General features: G+C 40.6%; 2 protein-coding genes across 4 annotated transcripts; both read right to left on the minus strand.

Annotated features, from left to right (window-relative positions):
* Positions 1-855: 855 nt before the first annotated feature.
* On the minus strand, positions 856-8374 carry pfdn1 (prefoldin subunit 1). The gene is made up of 4 exons (XM_083773672.1): positions 8313-8374; positions 6676-6842; positions 3856-3940; positions 856-1438 (listed from the first exon to the last, which is right to left on the minus strand). The coding sequence occupies exons 1-4, from the start codon at positions 8343-8345 to the stop codon at positions 1355-1357; spliced, it is 369 nt and encodes a 122-aa protein (XP_083629798.1). The 5' UTR covers positions 8346-8374; the 3' UTR covers positions 856-1354.
* Positions 8375-11728: 3354 nt separating this feature from the next.
* On the minus strand, positions 11729-22020 carry hnrnph1l (heterogeneous nuclear ribonucleoprotein H1, like). Of its 3 annotated transcripts, none has more exons than XR_014570452.1 (12): positions 21960-22020; positions 19970-20066; positions 19583-19738; positions 19149-19292; positions 18327-18465; positions 17381-17556; positions 17076-17188; positions 16803-16938; positions 16506-16580; positions 14202-14294; positions 12756-13157; positions 11729-11740 (listed from the first exon to the last, which is right to left on the minus strand). XR_014570452.1 is itself a non-coding variant. In XM_083785382.1 (11 exons), the coding sequence occupies exons 2-11, from the start codon at positions 20049-20051 to the stop codon at positions 13087-13089; spliced, it is 1197 nt and encodes a 398-aa protein (XP_083641508.1). In that variant the 5' UTR covers positions 20052-20066; positions 21960-22020; the 3' UTR covers positions 12727-13086. The 3 variants fall into 3 exon arrangements, 1 of the variants encoding a protein (XP_083641508.1); XR_014570453.1 differs by having other exon boundaries at positions 17369-17556; XM_083785382.1 differs by lacking the exon at positions 11729-11740 and having other exon boundaries at positions 12727-13157; positions 17369-17556.
* Positions 22021-22179: the final 159 nt, after the last annotated feature.

A 22179-nucleotide genomic window follows, 5' to 3' on the forward strand; every position in this document is an offset into this window, starting at 1 on the left:
CCAGGTTCTGTACATTACTTGGGATGCTTACCATAGAAGAATGGAAAGAAATAGCTTTAGATACAAAAATGTTTTGACCAACGATTTTCATTCAGCTCAGTTAGATTAATGTTAGGTACTGCACTCACCAGCACTCAACTCAATGGAGCTTTATAGGCATGAGAAAAAAAGACGTTTACATTGCTAAAGCAAGTTTGTAAAGTTTGACTCACCCATCTCACCCAAACATGATGAAATAATATGGATTGGCAATTCCGTACATACACTACTCCCAAATCCGTACATATTACACTAACTGTTTTGACTTTGACGGAGCGTGGCTTTCATCCCATTGTCTCAGTTGGGGCAAATGCTCCACATTATTTACAATTCTGTGACTATCGTGTTGCAACTTGGACGGGGCTGAGTCGGCTCATTCGAATGGCGCTCAACTAATAAGACGTTTCCCCTCCGTTGCGGTCCATGGGGAGGATTTCAGTGTAATATGTACGGATTGTGGGGGCTTTCTACTAGTAGTGTACGTGTTATTTCAGTGTTGGGGTGAGATTGGCTATACAACAGACGTGTTTCAGTTGTAAAGGTGAACCTGAAATGATGTTGCATCCAGAAAGACACCAAAATGGCTTTATAAGCTGTAGCCAAGAAAAACATTCATGTACCGAGAGAACACAGGATAACTTAGTGAACTAGGGAGAATGATTTTGTGAGAAGGTTTCACGAGAACTTGGTTTGAACAACACTCACTCTTCTATGTCAGATTCCAACATGCTATTGCTACAGTATAACCAACTATACAAACATCATTTTGGAAAGAAACATTTCATCAACTGTTCACAGAATGGACGGACAGATAGATAACATGTAGGATTCGCTTTAATGAAACTGACTGAAACAACAAATCAGCTACAATGACAGTGCACTTCAACATACAAATGTAAACCACTAAGGTGTGTGCATGTGTGTGTGCACACCCACAATGTTATGTTAATTATTAAGTGAGAAATAGTGGAATACTAAAGCAAGATAAAGTATATCAAGCCAAAAGTCCTTTCAAAACAAAAACAAACAAAAACAACAGTTGACCAAAGGTTTGCTACAGTAGCGTTGAACCATGCGTGGAAATGGAACAGCTAAGCATCACTGCCGCGAAGAACAGTCGCCGTAACTCAATGATTCTTCTTTTCTTTGTCCTTTTAGTTTTGGACCAGCGCTGAAGATTGCAAAAATGGTGCCAATGTATAACAGTTGCGTTTCAAATGCAACCAGGCAACAGAAAACAATGAATGTGAGTCACTGAGCTTTTTTCTGGACAACAGGATCTTGGCGTAGGCTAGCTTTGCGTGGGTATGTTGTATCAGTGGGCTCTCCTAGACAGCAGCATCTCTCTGATGTTGTCCTCGGCTTCCTTTACGCTGTGCTCAAGGTACACCTTCTTTTGCTGTGGGAAATACATTAAACACACACACAACAGGCAGACATGACTATCATCCATGACTTAAACTGGTTGTTTGAAATGTCACTACTGGATGCTGTAGTATTTGTGCTCACTGGACAAGACAAGCTGGAAGCATTACTCCTAAGCCAAGGACTGCAGCTGCTTTTAAATAGTATACATTCACCACTTAACCCATTCTGACCTGAGATCAGATTCTAGAAATGTCTATTACATCCTGACAGTTTCATTATGAATCCATTCTGACCTGAGATCAGATTCTAAAAGTGTCTTTGATTTTTCAAAAATAGCAGACCTACAAGCTCGTATCGCGCCACTCGGTGGCGCGATATGAGCTTGTAGATCTGCTATTTTTCAATAGCTAAAGCACGACATGATGCCAACAACAAAATGGGTGCCCGGCCAGAATGGGTTAACATATAGACACAAAATGGACTACCAAAATACAGTAGCAGACCGCAGTCATATAAGCATTTTTTGTTCACCGAGGGACATAAGCCTTTGTTTTCAAAAGGATCATTCCAAACTCTATATACACAGGTCCATCTCAATGAATTAGAATATTGTGTAAAAGCTCATTTTCTTCCATAATATAATTCAAAAAGTGAAACTTTCATATATTCTCAATTCATTGTGCATAAAGTGAAGTATTTAAAACCTTTTTTTCGTTTTAATCTCGATGATTGTGGCGTACAGCTCATGAAAATAAAGAAATCCTGTCTCAAAGAATTAGAATATTTTACGAGACCACTAAAAAATGTTTTTTTTAAACGAGAAATGTCGACCATCTGAAAAGTATATTAATGTATGCAGTTAATACTTGGTCTGGGCTACTTCTTTTTTTTGGCTTTTCTGCCTTTATTGATAGTATCAAGTGAAGATGGACAGGAAAGAGGGAGATAGAGAGAAGGGGAGAGACATGCAGCAAAGGAAGTCATGAACGGGACTCGAACAAGCGACGCGCTGTCAGGCCAAAGCCTATATGTGGCATGTGCCTGGACCACTTGGCCATCTGGTGCCCCGGTCTGGGCTACTTTTGAAAAAATGGGGCGTGGCATGGAGGTGATCAGCCTGTGGCACTGTTGAGGTGTTATGGAAGCCCAGGTTTGCTTTGATAACAGCCGTAAATTAATTTGTATTGTTCAGTCTCATGTCTCACACCTTCCTCTTGACAATACAACCTAGATTCTCTGTGGGGTTCAGGTCAGGCCAGTTTGCTGGTCAGTTAAGCAGTAATACCATGGTCAGTACACCAGTTACTAGTAGTTTTGGCAATTGTGGGCAGGTGCCAAATCGAGCTGGAAAGGAAAATTAGCATCTCCATGAAGCTTGTCAACATACTGAAGCTCAATGTACTCTAAAAAGATGGCTGTGTTGAAACCATTAAGTTTTCACTGTCAGTGGATCAACACGGCCTAAATCATCACTGTGTTTGGTCATGTCCAGAGTCTCAACACAACTATCTATTATGATATTTTACAGCACTGTGTGCCTCCGTACAATTTGACAAGCTTTATGTTGATGCTGATTTTCCTTTTACAGCAGCGTGTAACTTGAGACTATGGACATGAATACATTAATATACTTTTCAGATGGTCGACATTTCTCGTTTAGAAAAATCATTTTCATAGTGGTCTCGTAAAATATTTTAATTCGTTGATAGGATTTTTTTGATTTTCACGAGCTGTACGCCATAATCATCATCATACTATAATTCTAACAATGTCTGAGTGTGTCTGTGTCTGTCTGTCAGAAACAAACACTTATCTCCTCAATGCCTGCACCAATCGCTCCCACTTTTCACACAGGCATTGACCATATGAATATGGAGGGCGTAACAGAGCCCTTTTTTCGATTTGACACATTATTAATAATGAATTTATTAGTGAATTAAAAACGCACCGGGGCAAATATCTCACAACGGGTAAGGGCTAGTCCTCACAATTAAAGCAAAAAAGGTTTTAAATACTTTATGCACAATGAATTGAGAATATATGAAAGTTTCACTTTTTGAATTATATTACGGAAGAAATTTTACTTTAACACTATATTCTAATTCATTGAGATGGACCTGTATTATATATATATATATATATATATAATATCACTTTCTATCATACACTCGCTTGTTTCCCCCTTTCAGTCTCTCTGACTCCATTCTTTGCACCCATTTTGGTGTACCCAAAAGAGCCTGGAAAATATGAGGTACATGTAACACTGCGAGAGTAGCATTCGCCATACGATAGGAAAACAATGGTTTTAAAGGAGTTGTTTCTACTTCTAGCAATGCTTCTCTATGCGATCACCGAAATCAATGCAATTTAATTCAACCCAAAGTATTCTGAATCGTTAATAAAAAGTGTAATCGGTACGATTACTGTGTGCATTTGTGTTTCAATCACCTCCAGCTCCTTAATCTTCTCGTCTGCTGTCTTCTGTTTCTCTGTGAGCTGGTCTTTAATCTCTACTTTGGACTGGAGAATGAACCTGAGAGGCAGAACCGAGAACACACACATTTTACACTTTACACAGGGTTACTTTCATAATCCATTAAAGATTAAAAATAAGCCTCTATGATTGAAAACTGTTAATACAATATACAGTAAATAACACATAACATCTGCAGTGGTTGGAAGTGGTCTCCCAAGTTATTTGAAGCTTAGCAGACGGAACACCAGATTGGACACTAGATGCACAACACCATCTTCATTGTAGTATGGACATTTCTGCAAATGTATTTTCTGGATTTTATTTGTTAAGCAAAAAAAGGGTCTCTCCAGCTCTTTAATAACATAAAATACATTTTCAGGTAGGAGGCCATATCAGGAGAGAGTATGTCAGAGAGTTATCAGCTTCAATTTTATAGTGTTCCAGACAGTTCTAATAGCTTTGTTTTATCACTTCCAAATGTACTTGTCTGCATCATCAGATCAGCTCAATTGTGGAATAGATACATTATTGAAGCTCTGCAAAGTAGAACAGCATCTCATTGGGTTAGGCCTGACTTATGCTTTGTCGTACGACGGTGTCACTCGCTGAAATTCGGTGATCTAAAAACTCACACCGCTGTGTGATGTGATGCGTTGTGAGCTTATAGATCGGTTGTTTCAGCTTCTACAAAATTACTTTGGCACAGGCTTTATTGTCAGATCACAGGTTGTAAAGATTTTAACTTTATTAAATGAAATGTTAACATGTGGCATCATAACAAAACACCACCAGGTTCACCAAGCTTTCGATTTTTTTTTGGAAGGAAATGAAGCAAACAATGTGGCGGGTGAGGAGCTGAACACAGTTGGAGACGGAGAAGGCATATTTTACGCAGCGCAAAGATGTCCCGTTACCGTGGATAGACGTGGTCGAATGAGGAGACTGAAGCCCTGTTCGAAATGAGGACGAGTACATTAATCAATTGCTTAAGAAAACACAAACACTGCAGTGCAGTGTAATAGTATTATAGCCTACAGAATATTCTGTCTGTCTGTCTGTCTGTGCGTGCCGTAAACATGGAGTGCTGTCACTGTGTGGGGCACGGTGGCACAGTTGGTAGTGCTGTCGCCTCACAGCTAGAAGGTCCTGGGTTCGATTCCCACTCGGGACGCTGTGGGTGCTGGCGGCGTGTTTCCTCCTCCGTGTCATCAGTGCCCATACCCGAAGGTGGGGTTGGCGAAAGGGCCTTTCTGTGTGGAGTTTGCATGTTCTCCCCGTGTCCCCTAGGGTAGGTACCCTCACAAAAAACATGCAGTAATCCTGGTCACTAAACTGCCTCCCCCTGGCCAGCCGAAGCACCTGATGGAGGGGAAAGGAACTGGTTGGAATAACGTGTTCCTTCCACGCGCTACGTCCAACCAGGGAAACTCCCCCTGTCAGGTGTAAAGGAGCAACTTGGACACTCAGGCATGAAGGAAGCATGAGTTCAAGTCCGTTGCTCTCCCCTTGTCCCCCATATATGGGGACTAGGTTGGTGGAGGGTGTGTAGAGCCCAGGATCACAATAGATGATTGACACAGGAGTGCTGTCACTGTGTGGGGACTAATGGGGAGTAGGAACTTTCATCTCAATAAACGTGTAAACATTTTGCGCTGCTGTCTGTTATATCAGTGCGCTCAGCGCTGTGCCTCCATGCCCAAAAGAACAGTGTGTGGCTTCGTGCGTATAGTGAGAGAGCGAGAGAGAGAGGGGGGGGGGGGGGGGTCCAGTCCCAGACGGCACGATGATTTTATCACCATAGATTTCACTGTGTAGGCTAGTTTATGAATGGAACACATTGATAAAGGTCCCCCCTGCTGCGTTTCCAATTGCTGCGGATGACAGTGTGAAGGCAAACCGCAGCAAATTAAATATTAAAGAATCCCAAATTCTCCGCCCATACGCATTGAGTCTACAATTTACAATTTACAATTTAGGCATTTAGCAGACGCTCTTAATCCAGAGTGACTTACATGTAAGCAAGAACAAAAGCATGGGAATACATCACATAAAAGCATTTATCAATATCATGAAACATGCGTAAGCTAAGAAAGTAACAGTGGAATATCTATATAATGAAACTATACATACACTATACATATAAACTATACATATTTACTACTATGCTATACATATGTACTATGGCGTGCCATGACTATATACAATACAATTATAGTGCTGTCTACATAACATGCTATAAGTCTGTGTCAAATGCTATCTAAGCCAACAGAAATGCTATCTAAGGGGTTAGGGTAAGTGCTATGGGCCATGATGGAGTCTGAAAAGGTGGGTTTTCAGGCTACGGCGGAAGATTGGGAGTGATGCTGCAGTTCTGACTGCAATGGGAAGTGCATTCCACAGTTTTGGAGCCAGAAGGGAGAAGAGTTTGGGACGTGTGGAGCGTTGTCCCGGCGTTTTTAGTGAGGGTACTTCCAGTTTCCCTGCGTTGGCTGATCTGAGTGCGCGGGAGGGTTTGTAGGGTTCAATCATACTTGTAAGATATGGGGGAGCCATACCTTTGGTTGCTTTGAATGCCAGCATCAGAGTTTTGTATTCTACCGAAGTATTAGGTGAGAATGTGACCTTAATGAACTGGTGGGCGTGTACACATGAAAGCATGATTTTAACAAATACTGTACACTTTTTGCAGCTGTACAGAAAGCTTGAATTATCCCCTATCTTCAAAGTTTTTGTTTCATAAAAATCCACGGTAGAGACTCCTGTCAAGAAATGCCGGTGATGCGGTGACTTACATGCGTCCTATGCCCTCGTACATGCGCGTGTTGTCGGGCAGAGAGCCGATCTCGGAGTGCGTCAGGTTGGCGTGTTTCTTCAAATGGCTTAGCTGCTCAACCTGCAGGTCGGCCAACTTCACCTTCTGCTGGGTGTCAATCATCTTAGCCTGCAGCTCCGTGAAGGCCTGGAGGCGGGACAAGAGACCATTCAATCAAATTCAAAGATTCATTAACTGGCCTGGAAGGTTAGCTCAACCGTCTGGGCACCTAGGCTGTTGAGACAGCCTTTGCTGCGTGTCTTTTCCCCCCCCATCTCTCTCCCCATTTCCTGTCAGTCTACTTTCAGTCTTTCAACCTATCAATAAAGGCAGAAAAGAAAAAGAAAAAGAAAAAAAACGTTAAAGTAACAACTGTGAAAGCATCTGCGTCATTTGAGATCTTAGCTATATTTTACACTGTTTGGCTATTCAAAAGTAGCAGATATCCGATTCCGGCGAGCCATGATAACGTTCTGAGCACCACTGATATAGCAATATATTCGTGTTTCAGGAAAAACATTAAGATGGGTTGTGCAGTGGTGGGGTAAACTTCATCCAGCAGAGTGCTTCTTAAGTGAGCAGGGGGGCAGCACTTAGGATTCAAGTGTCTTGCTCAGGGATACCTTGACACATTGCCAGGGCTGGGAATCGAACCTGGGACCTAATCTTCCTTTCCTCTGCTTTATGACAATAGAGGGTATGCGCATGCTTAAAGTGAATGGCACATCGAGTGGCAAAGCAACATTTAAAGTGAGTTTAACATTGTTTAATGTTGTTTAATGCAATAACTTCCTGGTTTGATGATGATGTCACGCACATACCCTCTATTGAGGGTATGGTATCCGCGTGACATCACCAAACCCGGAAGTTATGCAGGAATGCCTACTGTCTGGCAAAAAACTACTTTCTGGCCTTGACAGCCTCATACGTCCAAACAGAAAAGTCCTATCAGATTGCATTAAACTACGTTAAACAATGTTAAACTCACTTTGCATGTTGCTTTGCCACTCGATGTGCCATTCACTTTAAGCAAGCTTGAGAAATTCGTCAATTAGTTATGTGCTTTTATGTCACCTAGACTGACATTCACAATGTAAATGACATTCCCATTATGATTTGATATACTTTAGTTATTAGGTCATTCAAAATGTAAGGCCAGATAATTAATACTGTATCCGACATAATTCCCGTTTTTCAATTCACATGATAGCCCAGACATGTAGTCTACACTTGGGGAGAGGTTCTCCAGAAATACAGTAAATAAGGGTCCCGAAAAAAGGGGCTAACGTGTTTTATCTCCCAAAGTTGCCTAATTAAGAATAACAAACCATGACAGCTAAGGGTTAGCTTAGCTATATATTATATATGTTGTATATATTGCTGAAATTGCTCACAGAGTACTTATTACTAAAGACCCTCAACCAAAACCAGCCATTGTAGTTATTAAAATGACTGCATGATGATAGTCTAATGCACAGTAGCGTGTCTTTTGTCGTGCACTTGTTCTTTAAAACGTCACCGTGAATGCAATAATACATTATGTGCAACAGCAACTATTATAAATCGAACCGTCGGTTACTTTCAGGAGGATAAATGATGAATACGTTGAACGTTTACCTTTTTTAATTCGAGGTCTACGGGCGCAGCCATGATGGACAATAAAAGGGCGTAACACAGCCACAGCGCATGCGCAAATCTCTATGGGGAAACACGAGGGTAAGATGACATATCCCCCTCTAGTGGCACATCCGATATATTATAATACCTATGGGTTCATCAAGTCACATTACATTACTCCACAGTAATGGTAATGGATTTATTGTTGTAGGAGTCCTGAGCTTACTCAACCTCAGTGCATAGCATATATCCAAGGGGGATATTAAACAAATATGAGAAAAAATCCTAATACCAATACATTTCTTCACCAATGTATTGTGTGTTTGTAAAGGTGTCTAATATATATATTAGACACCTTTACAAACACACAATACATTGGTGAGTCTTTGTGAGATGTGTTACTATAGTAACACATCTCACAAAGACTGACATTCAGTTTCCCTAGGCCTAGGGGAATCTGTGACAGTTTCTGAAAGTTGGGGTACCATTAACAAGTAAGATGCCCTGAGGGCGAGTGCACATCCGCCTGGGTGACGGCAGACTGCTGGCAGTGCTGGGTGAGCGCTGGCATTTTGGCATGACTATCAGCTCCTTATGGAACTGCATGCACCGTTATTGAAATGTTCGCTCATATCCCAACATTAACAGCTTGAATGTAGTATTTTTCTCTTAATGTTTACTGACTCTTTCAAAAGCTTCCCCAGAAAACACTGATATAATCTGCAGCCTTCATCATCACAAAAGGCTTTTCAGGCTTCTTTAAATTTATTTTTCAACATAATTATAATAAAATTAAATATCTGCTACAGTAGATAGATAGATAGATAGATAGATAGAGTTTTTATTAAAGTGTCCTACATCATAAGATGCCCAGCCCGCACAGGCTTACAAGACACTCACAAAATTGTACTTATATAATAATACATATACACAAATAGACAGTTACTCATGGATACATCGTTCTCCAACGTAACTGCCATGCCTTCTCTATACATTTTCCAAAAACAAAAACTTCATTACTGAACAACCAATTTAACATAAAACACTCAGACATCCAAAACAGATCTGGGTTCTTATCCTGAATTTTTTCAAATAAAACGTTTCTTAAATCATGGTATAGTGGACAATAGAAAAACAAAATGAAACTCATCCTCTACAACTCCCAGGTCACAAAGAGCACACAGTCGCTGCTCCTCAGGAACGCCAGTATATCTGCCAACCTCAACTGCCAGAGGTAAAGCACCAGATCTTAACTGAGCACAGAGGGACCTCTGTCCTCTTTTTAAATGAAATGCAAGGTTCAGTCATGTAGTCCTCTTTAAATTGAATATAACTTCTTAATTTCGCCTTTTTCACAATGTCCACCCTCCATTTCTGCTGATGTAACATTGACAGTTTATATTTGACTGTATTAATGTTATAATGAAGGTTATTTTAAAAATATGTGTTTAAGTCAGAAATTGAGAAAAGTGAGGAGACCTCTCTTATCCACAGATGATTACATCTTTTATTCCAATTAAATATAATTTTTGTAAGCCTCTCCTCTGGCAGTTGGGTAAGGCGATTCCCCTGATCATCTCAGCTGCCTTGTCAGGCAGCTTTCCCAACCTGTCACCTTCAATGGCCAACTTAGTGGTATACTTATGCACCCCGAGAAAACACCTCAATGCTCTACTCTGAATGTTTTTACATTCGGTAGCCTCCTCAAAGCCCCACACACCTGCTGCATAAAACAGAATATACAGTAAATCCGATATTATTTTAGGTTTAGGTTTAGGTTTATTTATTTAGCATGTGGTACAAAAAATAGACAATAACATATCAAAGAAACAAAAAATACAATGCAAGGAAAGGAAGAAGCCAGAAGGCTTATATGGAATCCTTTCCTGTAGGAAGAGGTCATTGGTTTAAAAGATTAAAAGTTCATAAAGAACAGTACATAAATTGGCAAAGGGGGGCAGCTGTGCAGTAAAGAAATAAAAACACAGACAGAGTTATAAGAAATAAACAATACAACAACAAACACACAAAAGAAAATATAACGCATCAAAGTAAAACATGTAATCTACAGAGAGGAAAAAATAAGATATTTCTTTAGATGTTTTTTGAATATTGACAAGGATAATGAGGATTTAAGTGAATCATCTAGGGAGTTCCATAGATGAGGGCCTCTAAATTTGATGAAAGATTGATGTTTGGACGTGCGACAATAGGGTAATTCAAAATGATCTCTTTGCCTTGTGGGGTAGGAGTGAATGTCAGAAGTAACACGGAAGAAATTGTGAAAGGTCAGATCCATATGTCTGTCACGAGATGTCACTAGGTGCGATACCATATATGGAGACGTGGGTGACTAAATGGACAGGAGATGCAGGTTTTCATAGTAAACGTGACCTTCGGTCGCAATAACCTATATGCAGGCAAAATGTACCAGATTTAATTGTGTGAGGGGTCAGTTAAGCCTTTATACTATTTTATCCACAGGGAACAAGGATTTAAAATCTAACACCAACATTCACTGGATGCTTCACAAAATATATCAAGCACGGAAAAACAGTGTAATGCTTAATTCATGCTCAGGTGTTCCGAGTGGCACACACCAAAAATAGCTTCTGTAGAGCTTGCCATTCTTTGTGCACAAGGACAAAGTTTAAATCACCCATGACCCGCCGGGCAGCACCCAGGAAACCAACGTCTTTGGGTTCAGGGGAGAGTATGTTTGAAAAGCTGAAACAAAGGAATTGACGGAAGGGCACCTGTGGCTTAATTTGAAAAATTAAAAGGTTGGTTGTAAGGTTGTTCTCTTTCCAGATTAAAATACATTACAAGTCTGTTGCACACAGATCACTCACATTCAAGACACAGCATTGGTATCAATGTTTATTTGAGACAGCAGAACCAAAGGAACAAGTGGGATTTGTAAAAGTTATGACAATAACTGTTTAAAAGATCTGCTGCTCCTTCCACACTCAAATGAGCTGTGCGCTTCATTACGTCTTCTATACAACAGACATTCTCTCAGTGTAATACATTTTGTTGCTCATGTGTTAGATGCAAAATAAAGTAATTCATACATGAAAAAAGATATGCAACCTCTAAATAAAAACGGCCAAATACGGCAAAGTTTGAGATATTAAATATCTCCAAAACTTTTCCTCTACTTTACTGAAGTAAATTATTTACTTCAGTCTTTGGCCAATTTTTGTACATGGGGTATTTGTTTTTCCAAATACTCGTTCACTGAAAATCACATTCTTTTAAAGAGTGGAGTCAAACAAAAACACTAATACAGAACCAGTGAGAATCCAAGCAACAAAAAGATGACAAGATCCTGTTTTAACCACTTAAACCCTATACATTTCATTGACCGGGGTCCCACAGGGGCCCATCCTTGGCACACTAATTTGATCCTCTGGACCAAATCTTTGCTGAAAACGGCTGACTCACAATGTGTCTATTAGACCTATTTTGACCAAGTGACAGGACACAAGGGTTCAAGTGGTTATATTTTGATAACACCAGTGGGCCAGGGCCAAATAGCACCTGAAGCAAGAAAAGGCAGTTGTCCAATTAGAGAGAACCACTGATGGTCTCATCAACATTGACACAATTGTAATTGTAACAAATGAGAACAGTTTTGATGATTAAAAAACATGGAAAGAAAAGTTTAAAAATGCAGGGTTTCAACACATTTAACATTCTGAAAATGAAACAGTTCTCAGACCTACATTTTCAGACAATACAGAATAAAGGAGGAGGGGGCGCTAGGGTTGGACAACATGAGGTTTTATTTTGTGTCCTCATGTCTAGTTTGGGAATGACACATTTGTGCAGCTTTTCTACACATCATCTCTTAACATATCAACACAAATTATATGTTGTCATGTGCCATGTTAAAAAATAATCTTTCCCTCCACAGTGTAGAAAGGTCCAAGCAAAACATTTAAAAACATCTCTAAAATATTAAAACCGGTTGAGATGAGCTTGATAAAACCAGACAGACATTACAGAAGGTCATCAAAATGTACATGTTGAGGGGAAAAGTCAATATTCTTTAAATACCTGAAATGCATTCCAAGGATGGTACCAAACTGGTATTCTGGTACCAACCTGGTATTCTGGTATTTAAATGCATAAAAAAGGGGGGAAAGAAAAACAAACACACACACACACACACACACACAGACACACACAGTCACATAACCATACATGCATGCACGCACGCACACAGGTTGGTACCAGAATAAAAATCTAATCTGTACAAAAATCTGTCTAAACAAAAAATACCCCTCCCAAATGAAACATGGCACCTGTTGAGGTATCACAGAACCTTATACATGGATGAGTTGGGACATGGGCATATGACATACATTAATTTGGTAGCTTAATAGTTCCTACAAATCGAATGTCACGCTGAGGTACAAATCAAAACCAAAGTTTTACTTGAAAAGAGAAAAATAAAACACAAATAAATACATATTCAAGCTAATAGAGTTTTTTTTTTTTACATATCAGAAAGTGTCTATTGGACTGTTGTCCCAACTCTTTCAAACGAAATGTTCTGGAGTACCCATCTGGGACTGGGTTCAATTCTATGAATTCAGTCGGTCCACAAGGATTTACTTTAAGCATTAAAAAACTGAAGGGAAGAGAAAAAACCTGACTCAGAACTAATTCATAAGAAATGCTCTTGTCACCATCTGTCACACAACAAGGTGTACGGAATTGAATGAAGCCACGTGAATCGACCCCCAGCCCCCTTCCATCGCCATGGTTACATGCCCCATCCGCCGTTCATGCTGCGGCTGTTGCCATAGTAACTGCTGTTCATTCCACCCTGGTTACCTAACAAGAAGGAGGAATAGATACATCAGGATCTCTAAGTAATAAACAAAAGCAAAAAATAAAATATGTATGCATGTAGCAACTATATTATTTTCCCAATATTTTTGAGAGCAAGTGTTCGAGGAAACACTACAACATTAAAAGGTGGTGTACCGGTCATTCTTATTTTTATGTGTGTTAACAAGTCTCTAGTCTTGCGTTGCCAGAGCTCTCATACAGTCTGGAGCAACGGAAGCTCTATCACAAAGAGCCTCCTCCCCACTTCCGTTTCATCTTTACAGTCGGTGTAGGTGTAGTTCCAGACTCTATATAGCATTCGGAGATTGTGGAATAGTTGTCTGGCTACGCAAGAATATCGTCTCTCCAACTCTTTAGTGAACAGAACATATTTTCTTTCTGGTTGGATTCCAATTTCATCCCTTCAGGAGAGAGAATTTATACAGGATAAATAATTGAAATTGGAAGTGGTGAAGATCAAATCAAAGCTAATAATCCTGATTGATGAAATTGGTGATCCACCTGAAAATATATATTCTGTTCACTAAAAAGCTAGAGAGACAGGGAGAGCCCTGGCTGTTACTAAACAAAAACTTGTTTTAACCCCACTTACATCACTTACAGCACCTTTAAGCATCATTGAAAAACAAGCTCTATTCAGAGGGGTTGGCCCAGTAAATGACTGGGACTATTTCACATGTCGGTGGAAGAACAGAAGCATAATATGATACTTCTGATGGATATGAGTTTACTGCTGAGAGAATAAGTGAGAATAAGTAAATAAAAACCTATAATTGTAATTTGATGATTTTCCAATACTGCTTTTTTATTTCTTTTTTCAGCTTCATCCATTTAATAATTCATTCAGTTCTTTGTAGATGCAGTTTTATGCCTTCTGTAAAGCACTTTGAATGGCCATCACAAATGTATACTACCATTAGTATTTAGTATACAAATAAACTTGCCATGCCAGGATAACATTTTATGCCTTACATTACACCACCAATAACCTATGTGTGAGAGAGAGATCAGGGAGTTGGTGCTTACTGTAATCATTGTAGCCCCCCATGCCAGAATTGTTGTTGTAGCTTCCAGAGTAGCCTCCTCCCATTCCCTGGTTACCATAGGACGACTGGTTACCTAGGAGAAGAATAACATTACAATTTAGCTTATTTAGCAGACGCTCTTATCCAGAGCAATACGAGATAATCACATACATACAATGCAAACATTATAATGCCATCAAGAAACTCCAATTCCAGGTAAACTATGAAACTGGTAAATCTAAATTACATCCTGAAAATGTGTGGTCTAGACAAAAAACAAGCATCAAGGATCAGGCCTTTAATCTATAGAGGTGGAGTGCCTTTGGTTGCCTTGTAGGCCAGTGATGATCCAAGGGAGGATTGTGTGTCTGTCACCCCCGGGGCCGGCTGTGTGTTGAAGGGTGGTCAACAAACGCTGATCAGTGCCTAGTGCAATTTTGGAAGTGGAAGTCAGGCTCTGTCTTGTGCATAGCCTACTGTTTAGTTTTCATGCAGTGTATGGAGTAGTGAATGGAGTGATGTTCTGTGACTTGTCGTACGGAGCTTCATGGGATAAATAAATAAAAAAACGGCAGCTCTGAGCGTCCCCGTTTCTTCTACTACACAGCAGCAGCTATTATAGCCTAGAAACAAATCGTTTGCAATGCATGAAGCAGTGGTTCCCAAACCTTTTCATGTGAAGGACCGCCAAATTGACAGTAATGATCCCCCATTAGAAAAGATATGCCAGGCAGGGACCCCCATAAGAGAAGACCTTTTTTATGACGGAGCTGTCATCGTTTTCTGATGAATTGATTCGTGCTTTTTCTGGTTTTATCCTCCTATAGCAGTTTTTGTATTGACCTGCACCTTCGTTTGAACTGTAGCGAACCTATTCTGTGAATAAAATGTTCAAGCAGAGTTGCACGGTGGTGACAAGCGGTGGAAAAGCTCAGAAGCTGAGCTGTGTTCACCGTGATGTAACGAGATTGTGAAATTGCTAGCTGAAATTGTGAAGTGGCTAGTAGCTATGGTTTGGAAGGTTTTTGCTTAGAATTACAACTGTGCTTAAGTATTAAATTAAAGTCGTTTTTTTAACTGGACATCCTTATGCATGATATGCATCATTATTTTAAAAAGGAAATGTCTCTGCTTCCCACCCTTTAAGTTTTAGCCATATTTTAGTCACCTGAAATGTTTTACTTTTAGTTGACTAACAATGTATTTTTGGCTGCATGCCGAAAATAGCCAATCTACAAGTTCACAACGTGTCCCGCTGCGATGCGGTGAGAGTTCGACTCATTTATCTGCTTGCCGAGCGTTTCAATATTTTCAACTCATGTGTGTGGAAGCATTTGCGACTGGGAAGAAAACACTTAAAGGGACACTTTTTGCAAAAAAATATATGTTAATGACGTTTAGAAGCTTTAGAACACTTTCCTGGGGGGCTTTATGTATGTAATATGTGGTTTTAGATATTTTAGATTGTAGCAGTGAGCCTGTTGTCTCTGATGTCATGGACACTGGGCTCACTTCCTTCCTGGACTACATGTTGTCTCAGTAAGACAGCTCTCCCCCTATCCGCAAGGAGGAGCAGTGCACCAAAGAATTATGGGAATTGTAGTCCAGGAAGGTAGTGAGACCAATCTAAAATAACTAAAACCACATATTACACACAAATACCCCCAGGAAAGTGATCTAAAGCTTCTAAACGTCATTAACATATATTCTTTTGCAAAAAGGGTGAAGTGTCCCTTTAACAGGGCGCCTTTATTAGAAGAGTGGTCTAAAGAGAGAAGTCACAGCGATGTGGGAAGACACCACTGAGCACTGACTATGTGTATGAATATCCCTGTGGACTATTGGATCTACACAAATACCCTTGAAGAGGAATGTGGTCGGAAATACAATGTGATATTTGTTGTGCATGTGCACAGCAAGAAAGTTACAAAAGAAGAAATATTTGACATTTATAACACACACCCAAACTGTTCATTGGGCACTGTGGCACTAAAATATTACATACTTCCAAGTGACGCACGTTTTATATTTTCATTCTTCAGGGAATATTTTCATTCCCTGAAGACCACCTTACAGGTAGTTACTTTTAATACATTTCCAGCATTGTGGCTATTTGTGGCTTTTTCTATGTTTATCGCCTTATAAACATAGAAATGTATCGGTGTGCTGTGCGCCCTTCTCATGTTTGTCTAGCAGTTTCTTATATTTGTCATCATCCACTGTGATTGTGAGTTATTTGCATTCTTTGCTGTTTTCAAAATAAGAATTTAAGTTATTTGTCAGGCTCATCTTTCTTGAGACCTACCCATCATTTGGCTACCATAGCCACTGTTACTGCCCCCTGCTGTTGAGTTGAGGAACAGCTCCACATAACGATGCTCTGTGGAAGACAAGAAGACACCCACTGTTATATGCATTCTGATTGTAGGGATGATTGGATAAAGGTTGGATTTAAGTTTCCCCGATAACTTTTAAATATCTGCAACCCTGAATATATATACATTCTTTTTTATATTAATCCATTTTGTATCATATACGACAATATTTGTTTACAGCATCAACCATTTTTCGGAATAATTTCTGGGTTTGCAAAGAGACTCACGCATGTTGGCCTTGTCTTTGGACATTGCCGCCACAGCGTCTTCATGTGTGGCAAACTCTACATCTGCCTCCCCGGTCACCCTGCCATCGTGTCCCACCTCGATGTGCACACGCACAGGGTTCAGAGGAGAGAAGAACTGAAGAGCACATCACACACAGTTCTGTTAATTAAAGGAAAAATACATGCAACACAACTGAGGGTTCAAGGATAATTGTATTAATTGACATGTGTGTGAATGTACAGTATATACAGTATGTGAGTGTTCATGCTCACGTTGAATATGTCCGTCTCTGAAGCTCGGTAGGGCAGTCCTCTCATGTGGACACAGTGTCCTGTTGTACTCTGAAAGCTAGAACCACTGTCACTATAGCGATCTGAGCCACCTCCTAGAGCAAGAGAGGAGTGGGAAGAGGAAGGTTATTTACATAAAGAACTGCAAAAGACAAGTGGCCCGGAGTGAAGTGATGTCTTCTTGCTGAAGGAGAGTTTCGCCTGTGACTTTTTTTTCTCCCTTTTTACAGGGCAATTTCTAGAGACCTTGCCAAAGCGGTCCAACTGCTCCTCACCTCCGTACCCACCCCTCCTCATCCTGTCGTAGGAACCTCCTCGGCTCATGCCGTTGTAACCTCCCCCTCTGCCTCCTCCCCCCGGCCTGTCGTAGGGTCCTGGCCGCTGCATGCCTCCCATGGCTTTACGAGGAGGCTCATAGTGGGTCCGCACCTCTGCCCGGCTCGACTTAAAGATCTCAATGTACCTACAGACACATAACACGTGAAGTATTTATATAAACTGTATATAACCACGTGCCTCCTCCAATACACATGTCAACGCTTCTTTTTCACCTGACAAGGAGTTTCACTGGGAGGTCACACCGCTTAACAGGCGCCCCAAAACATCAACAGGAGTTTCTCATTCTAAAATATTGCGTAGCCAGACGAATTGGATATCCCAGTGCCTACCAATACAATTAGTAAATTCAAAGTAGGGGCTTTTAACATCGGAGAAATTCTCTGCTGACAAGCCTACTGCTTTGAAACCAAAACCTGATACCGTCCCAATATGAAGTAGAGCATCTTTGTATGACAAATACAGTATTGGTTTGCAATGCAAAATTGTTTCCATCCAGTTCCAAGTCATTTCATTTAGAGGTAACCACCAGACCAAAAAGAAGGGGGGGAAAGGGAAAAAAGGCATTGGTTAAGTTGGAGGATATCTCCAAAACGGCTGTGAACACTGCCTAATGTGTTCATTGGAGAGACAGCTGCTGGGAACTGACGCCAGGTCTCTGTGGTGGTGGGTTAGTGTTTTCCCATTATACCCCTCCGAAACCACACTTTATATCTATATATAATCTATATAGTGAGTTTATTTTTATGCAAGCACGTGCTGTTTGTTTTTTTAATCTGGTTTACTGTATAAAGCTGTTTTTTAAAAGCAATGTAGGCCAAAATGACTATGGAAATTATCGGATATGGGCTACAAGTTCAGTATTGTGCATCTAATCTTTCTGCACTGGTCAGTCACCTGTGTCCAATCCGTTCCTTATGCTTCTTTAGGGCCCTCTCAGCGATGTCTTGGTTTGCGAATTGGACAAAGGCCTCTCCTGTACTACGACCCTGGTAGTCCATGGGCAACGTGATGCCATTGGGAACAATCTCCAATCCTTTACAACAAACACAGACAGGTATAGATTAAATTGGAATTTGGTAAGCCATTTCCAGATCACAGCAACCAACAAAAAATACATGAAATTACATTACAACTACAATAATATATAGTGCTGCACAAAACAAAAATAATTATATGTTTATTATACATTTACTCAAATCAAATTAAATATAGCATCAGTTGACAGCCTAGTTAATGTCACAAATATGACAGTGGAGCATTCCTTATCAATAAAGGAGAATTCCATGCTAGAAGGCCTTCTTACCTTTATTTGTAGTCGTTGCATCTCCACCAAAGAGGTCCAGGTGTTATTTTGTGCAAAAGTGCATTATTGGCTATTTCCCCAATATAAGCCCTCAATGGGGGTTGGGTTTTTGTGCTAATTTGCTATTTTCCATCGAAATAAGTAGTAAATTGTGTCGCTTGGTATACTATTTACATTATGAAGAGAGGATATATACAAACAAAAAAAAGCCAATTAGCTTAACACCCCAATGCCACATTCAATTCAATTCATTGAGGGCTTATATTAGGGGAAATAGCCAATAGCCAAAAATAACACCTGGACCTCTTTGGTGGGGACGTAACAACTAGTCTTTTAGCATGGAATTCTCCTTTAACACTGAGGATATTGCTGTGTACAGGGGAGAGAGAGAAGGAAGAAGTAGTGTTCATTACCAGAGAAGAACTGAACAATTTCCTCCTTGCTGCAGCCAAAGGGGAGACCTCGCAGTCGGACCAGACCCTCCCCCTCAGGCTCTGAACAACCTGGGCCAGTGTGCTTCAAAACCCAGTCCATCTCCACACTGTTGGATTTAAACACTGCCACACACACACACACACACTTTGAAATTTGGCTCCATCATATTGATAAAATGTGTCATAGTTAGTTGCTGCGAGAGTGAGGTCCAGCCAACACCAACTCGTGTGTCATGATTAAGTGATTTATCTTGTGATGTGTAAACACATTTATTTCAATTCAAATCTCTTTATTCTTATCATTATTTCCTCCCATGCCCTGTATTTCTCTTTAAGTGTTCTGTTCCTTCATTGTCTCATACATGAAAGGACGAAGGACCACCTTACATGTCATTATTCATGTTTTCCCTTACCTTCTACATATCTGTGTCCCAGGGTCTCTCTGTCTTTCTTAACAGCCCGTTTCAGGTCCTCTTCAGTCTCCATCTCGACAAAGGCCTCTCCACTGGGTCGGCCCTCTCGGGTGTAGGTGAAGTGGATGCTGCTACCATTATCAGCCACTTTACAGTCTGGAACGAGGCAAATCAAGTCAATTTGGGAAAAAATGCAATAATCCATCCAGTGTCATGATTTTGCTTTTTTTCTTTTTTTTTCTATAATTTTTATCCCACAATTTTGCAACCCATTTTTTTCACCCAGTGTCAATGCAATCTTGGGCGCTACACCTACCTAGACATTTTTTTAATCCATTACTCTCTCTATCCAATAATTGTATGATGCATTGATTGCATTCATCTTACCAGAGAAGAATCTTGAAACCTCTTCCAGGGAGCAGGACCATGGCAGACCCCGTATCCTTACCACATAGCCCTCATCAGACATCCTCAATCTGCTGCCCTGAAAGTATTAGACAGATCCAATAGTTAGAGGTTAAATTGGCTAAAGACAGCAGCGATCCCCCCTGACAGGTTGGTATACTTAAGACAAAATAGACCCCGTTGCCTAGATCTGTCATTAGACTGACACCCTACCCAAAACCCTACGCAACGACAACGCATGTCGGACCAACGCATTGTCGGGAGCGACGGGTGATTTCCGCATTTTGGACCTTTGGTGTGTCAGATCTGCGTCTGCATTCCGAAAAGAATTATTCTCAACAGCTTCAGTTAATTAAAAGACACACATTGCCTGGGGTTTCAGTCACTCTAGTACAGCTGGCAGCTTACTTGTGACCAAACGAAGATTATATCAGTATGTTGGTGTTTGTTGGAGGCGAGTGGTGACAATTTAACGACATTAACCACATGGCATTAACCATCATAACATCCCTGCGATGTGAGAGTGCAGTCTAGCCCCATACCAACTCGGGACAATCCACACTCTCCTATCAGAGTCTTGAGCTCTACAGTGACCATCTATTCTGGGGGCAATTCCAAACATTTGTCAAAAATAGCAGTCAGACATAGAAACTCACTCAACGCAACTTGCAAGCGTGTTCACCCATTTTCTCCAAAAATATGTGTAAAAAGGAAAAAGGAGGTATGTCCCCTTGTGGGAAAAGTACAGGCCCATGGGAATTGCAGTCAACTAAGTACATGGGTTTTGAAAACGTTGCTCACCATCTGCTGAAAAATCTACTACTCTGAAGACCCTTGCACTGCCCTGTGGCTGGTGGGCCAAAGTAACAGCCATAACTAACTACTACTATCATGGTTGCTAGCGGTTTTGAGACCCAACCGGGTTGTGATGGCTAGATGTGCAACACACACGCACACGCACACACACACACACACACACACACACACACACACACACACACACACACACACACACACACACACACACACACACACACACACACACACACACACACACACACACACACACACACACACACACACACACACACACACACACACACACACACACACACACACACACACACACACACCTTTCTGAGATAAAACAAAAATAGTGATACCTGTGCATCATGCCCTCTGACCCTGTCCTTCCTGCTCACATTAACCAATTTAACCATGCATACTAGGCTTCATGTTCTAACTACTACAGTATGGCGCCCCCTATTGAAAATAAATACATATTTACTGGATTTGTTCAAAGTGAAATATTTCGAATTATAGGCTTTCCCCCCCTCCCATCTCAAATTGTGTGTCTTGTTCTTTGATATTAGGGACTGTACATTTGATTTTCACATAATAAATTGATAACACGTAAGCATTGGTTACTGGTTAGCCATCTTGCTAACGCCAGAAAACAAATCGATCGAGAGTATAATTTAAAATGTTTTAATAATATGCCGAAATTGCTGTTTTGCCAATTTTCATGAGTTCGATTTACATGTTTTTTTTTTTTTGTAAATAGAAACTTATGTAATCCTACTAACGGTTAGCCTGGTGGAATGAATGGGGTAGCGAAGAGCTAACGACTGGGGCACAAATGCCCTAATTTCAAACGAACAATAACAATCAGACCCCAAAGTACGAACCCACACATGTTTTATGCAACATTTAGAGTAAGCGGACATATAGGAAGCGTGTATTATAATCTATGAATCAACTTTTAGTACAATAAAGCAGCATGCTGCTGCCTGGTCGGCACCACAGTCACAAATATAAACGCACAGGCCTCACAGACAGACCAACACAGCAACATTTACATTATTTACATTATGTTTATGAACCTGTTTCTGGCTGCTATTTGTTAAGGCTAACTGAAACACAACGTGCATGTAATAACAGAGACGCGTATAGGACAGTAAAATAGGTTTACCTTGGTCAGAAATTAAATGTTTTTCGGCGTGGCGGTTGTCCCGTTTTTCCTCTACAACCACACTGCGCATGTGCCACCTCCGAATACTCCGGGTGACTACTTCCGGTCCGTAGCCTTGAACCAAAGATCAAAAGCCAAATTCCAATACCCAATATCTCGGCCACTCGCTCACTCACACTCGCTCACTCCAGCATGGCAAATTACGGTGAAATTGGTGACC

Source organism: Protomyctophum parallelum (genome assembly GCF_964188405.1).
Source record: "Protomyctophum parallelum genome assembly, chromosome: 1".
Taxonomy (NCBI): Eukaryota; Metazoa; Chordata; class Actinopteri; order Myctophiformes; family Myctophidae; genus Protomyctophum; species Protomyctophum parallelum.

Bases quoted from the DNA above. Each gene is read 5' to 3' on its own strand.
- pfdn1 (XM_083773672.1), bottom strand. From the start codon at position 8,345: ATGGCTGCGCCCGTAGACCTCGAATTAAAAAAG. The intron at 6,843-8,312 runs GTAAACGTTCAA...TCCCGCCTCCAG, and splicing joins TAGACCTCGAATTAAAAAAG to GCCTTCACGGAGCTGCAGGC. The intron at 3,941-6,675 runs GTAAGTCACCGC...TCTGCCTCTCAG, and splicing joins TACGAGGGCATAGGACGCAT to GTTCATTCTCCAGTCCAAAG.
- hnrnph1l (XM_083785382.1), bottom strand. From the start codon at position 20,051: ATGTCTGATGAGGGCTATGTGGTAAGGATACGGGGTCTGCCATGGTCC. The intron at 19,293-19,582 runs GTAAGGGAAAAC...TGTGTGTGGCAG, and splicing joins GGGACACAGATATGTAGAAG to TGTTTAAATCCAACAGTGTG. The intron at 17,189-17,368 runs GTGAGGAGCAGT...CTCTTGCTCTAG, and splicing joins GAGGAGGGGTGGGTACGGAG to GAGGTGGCTCAGATCGCTAT.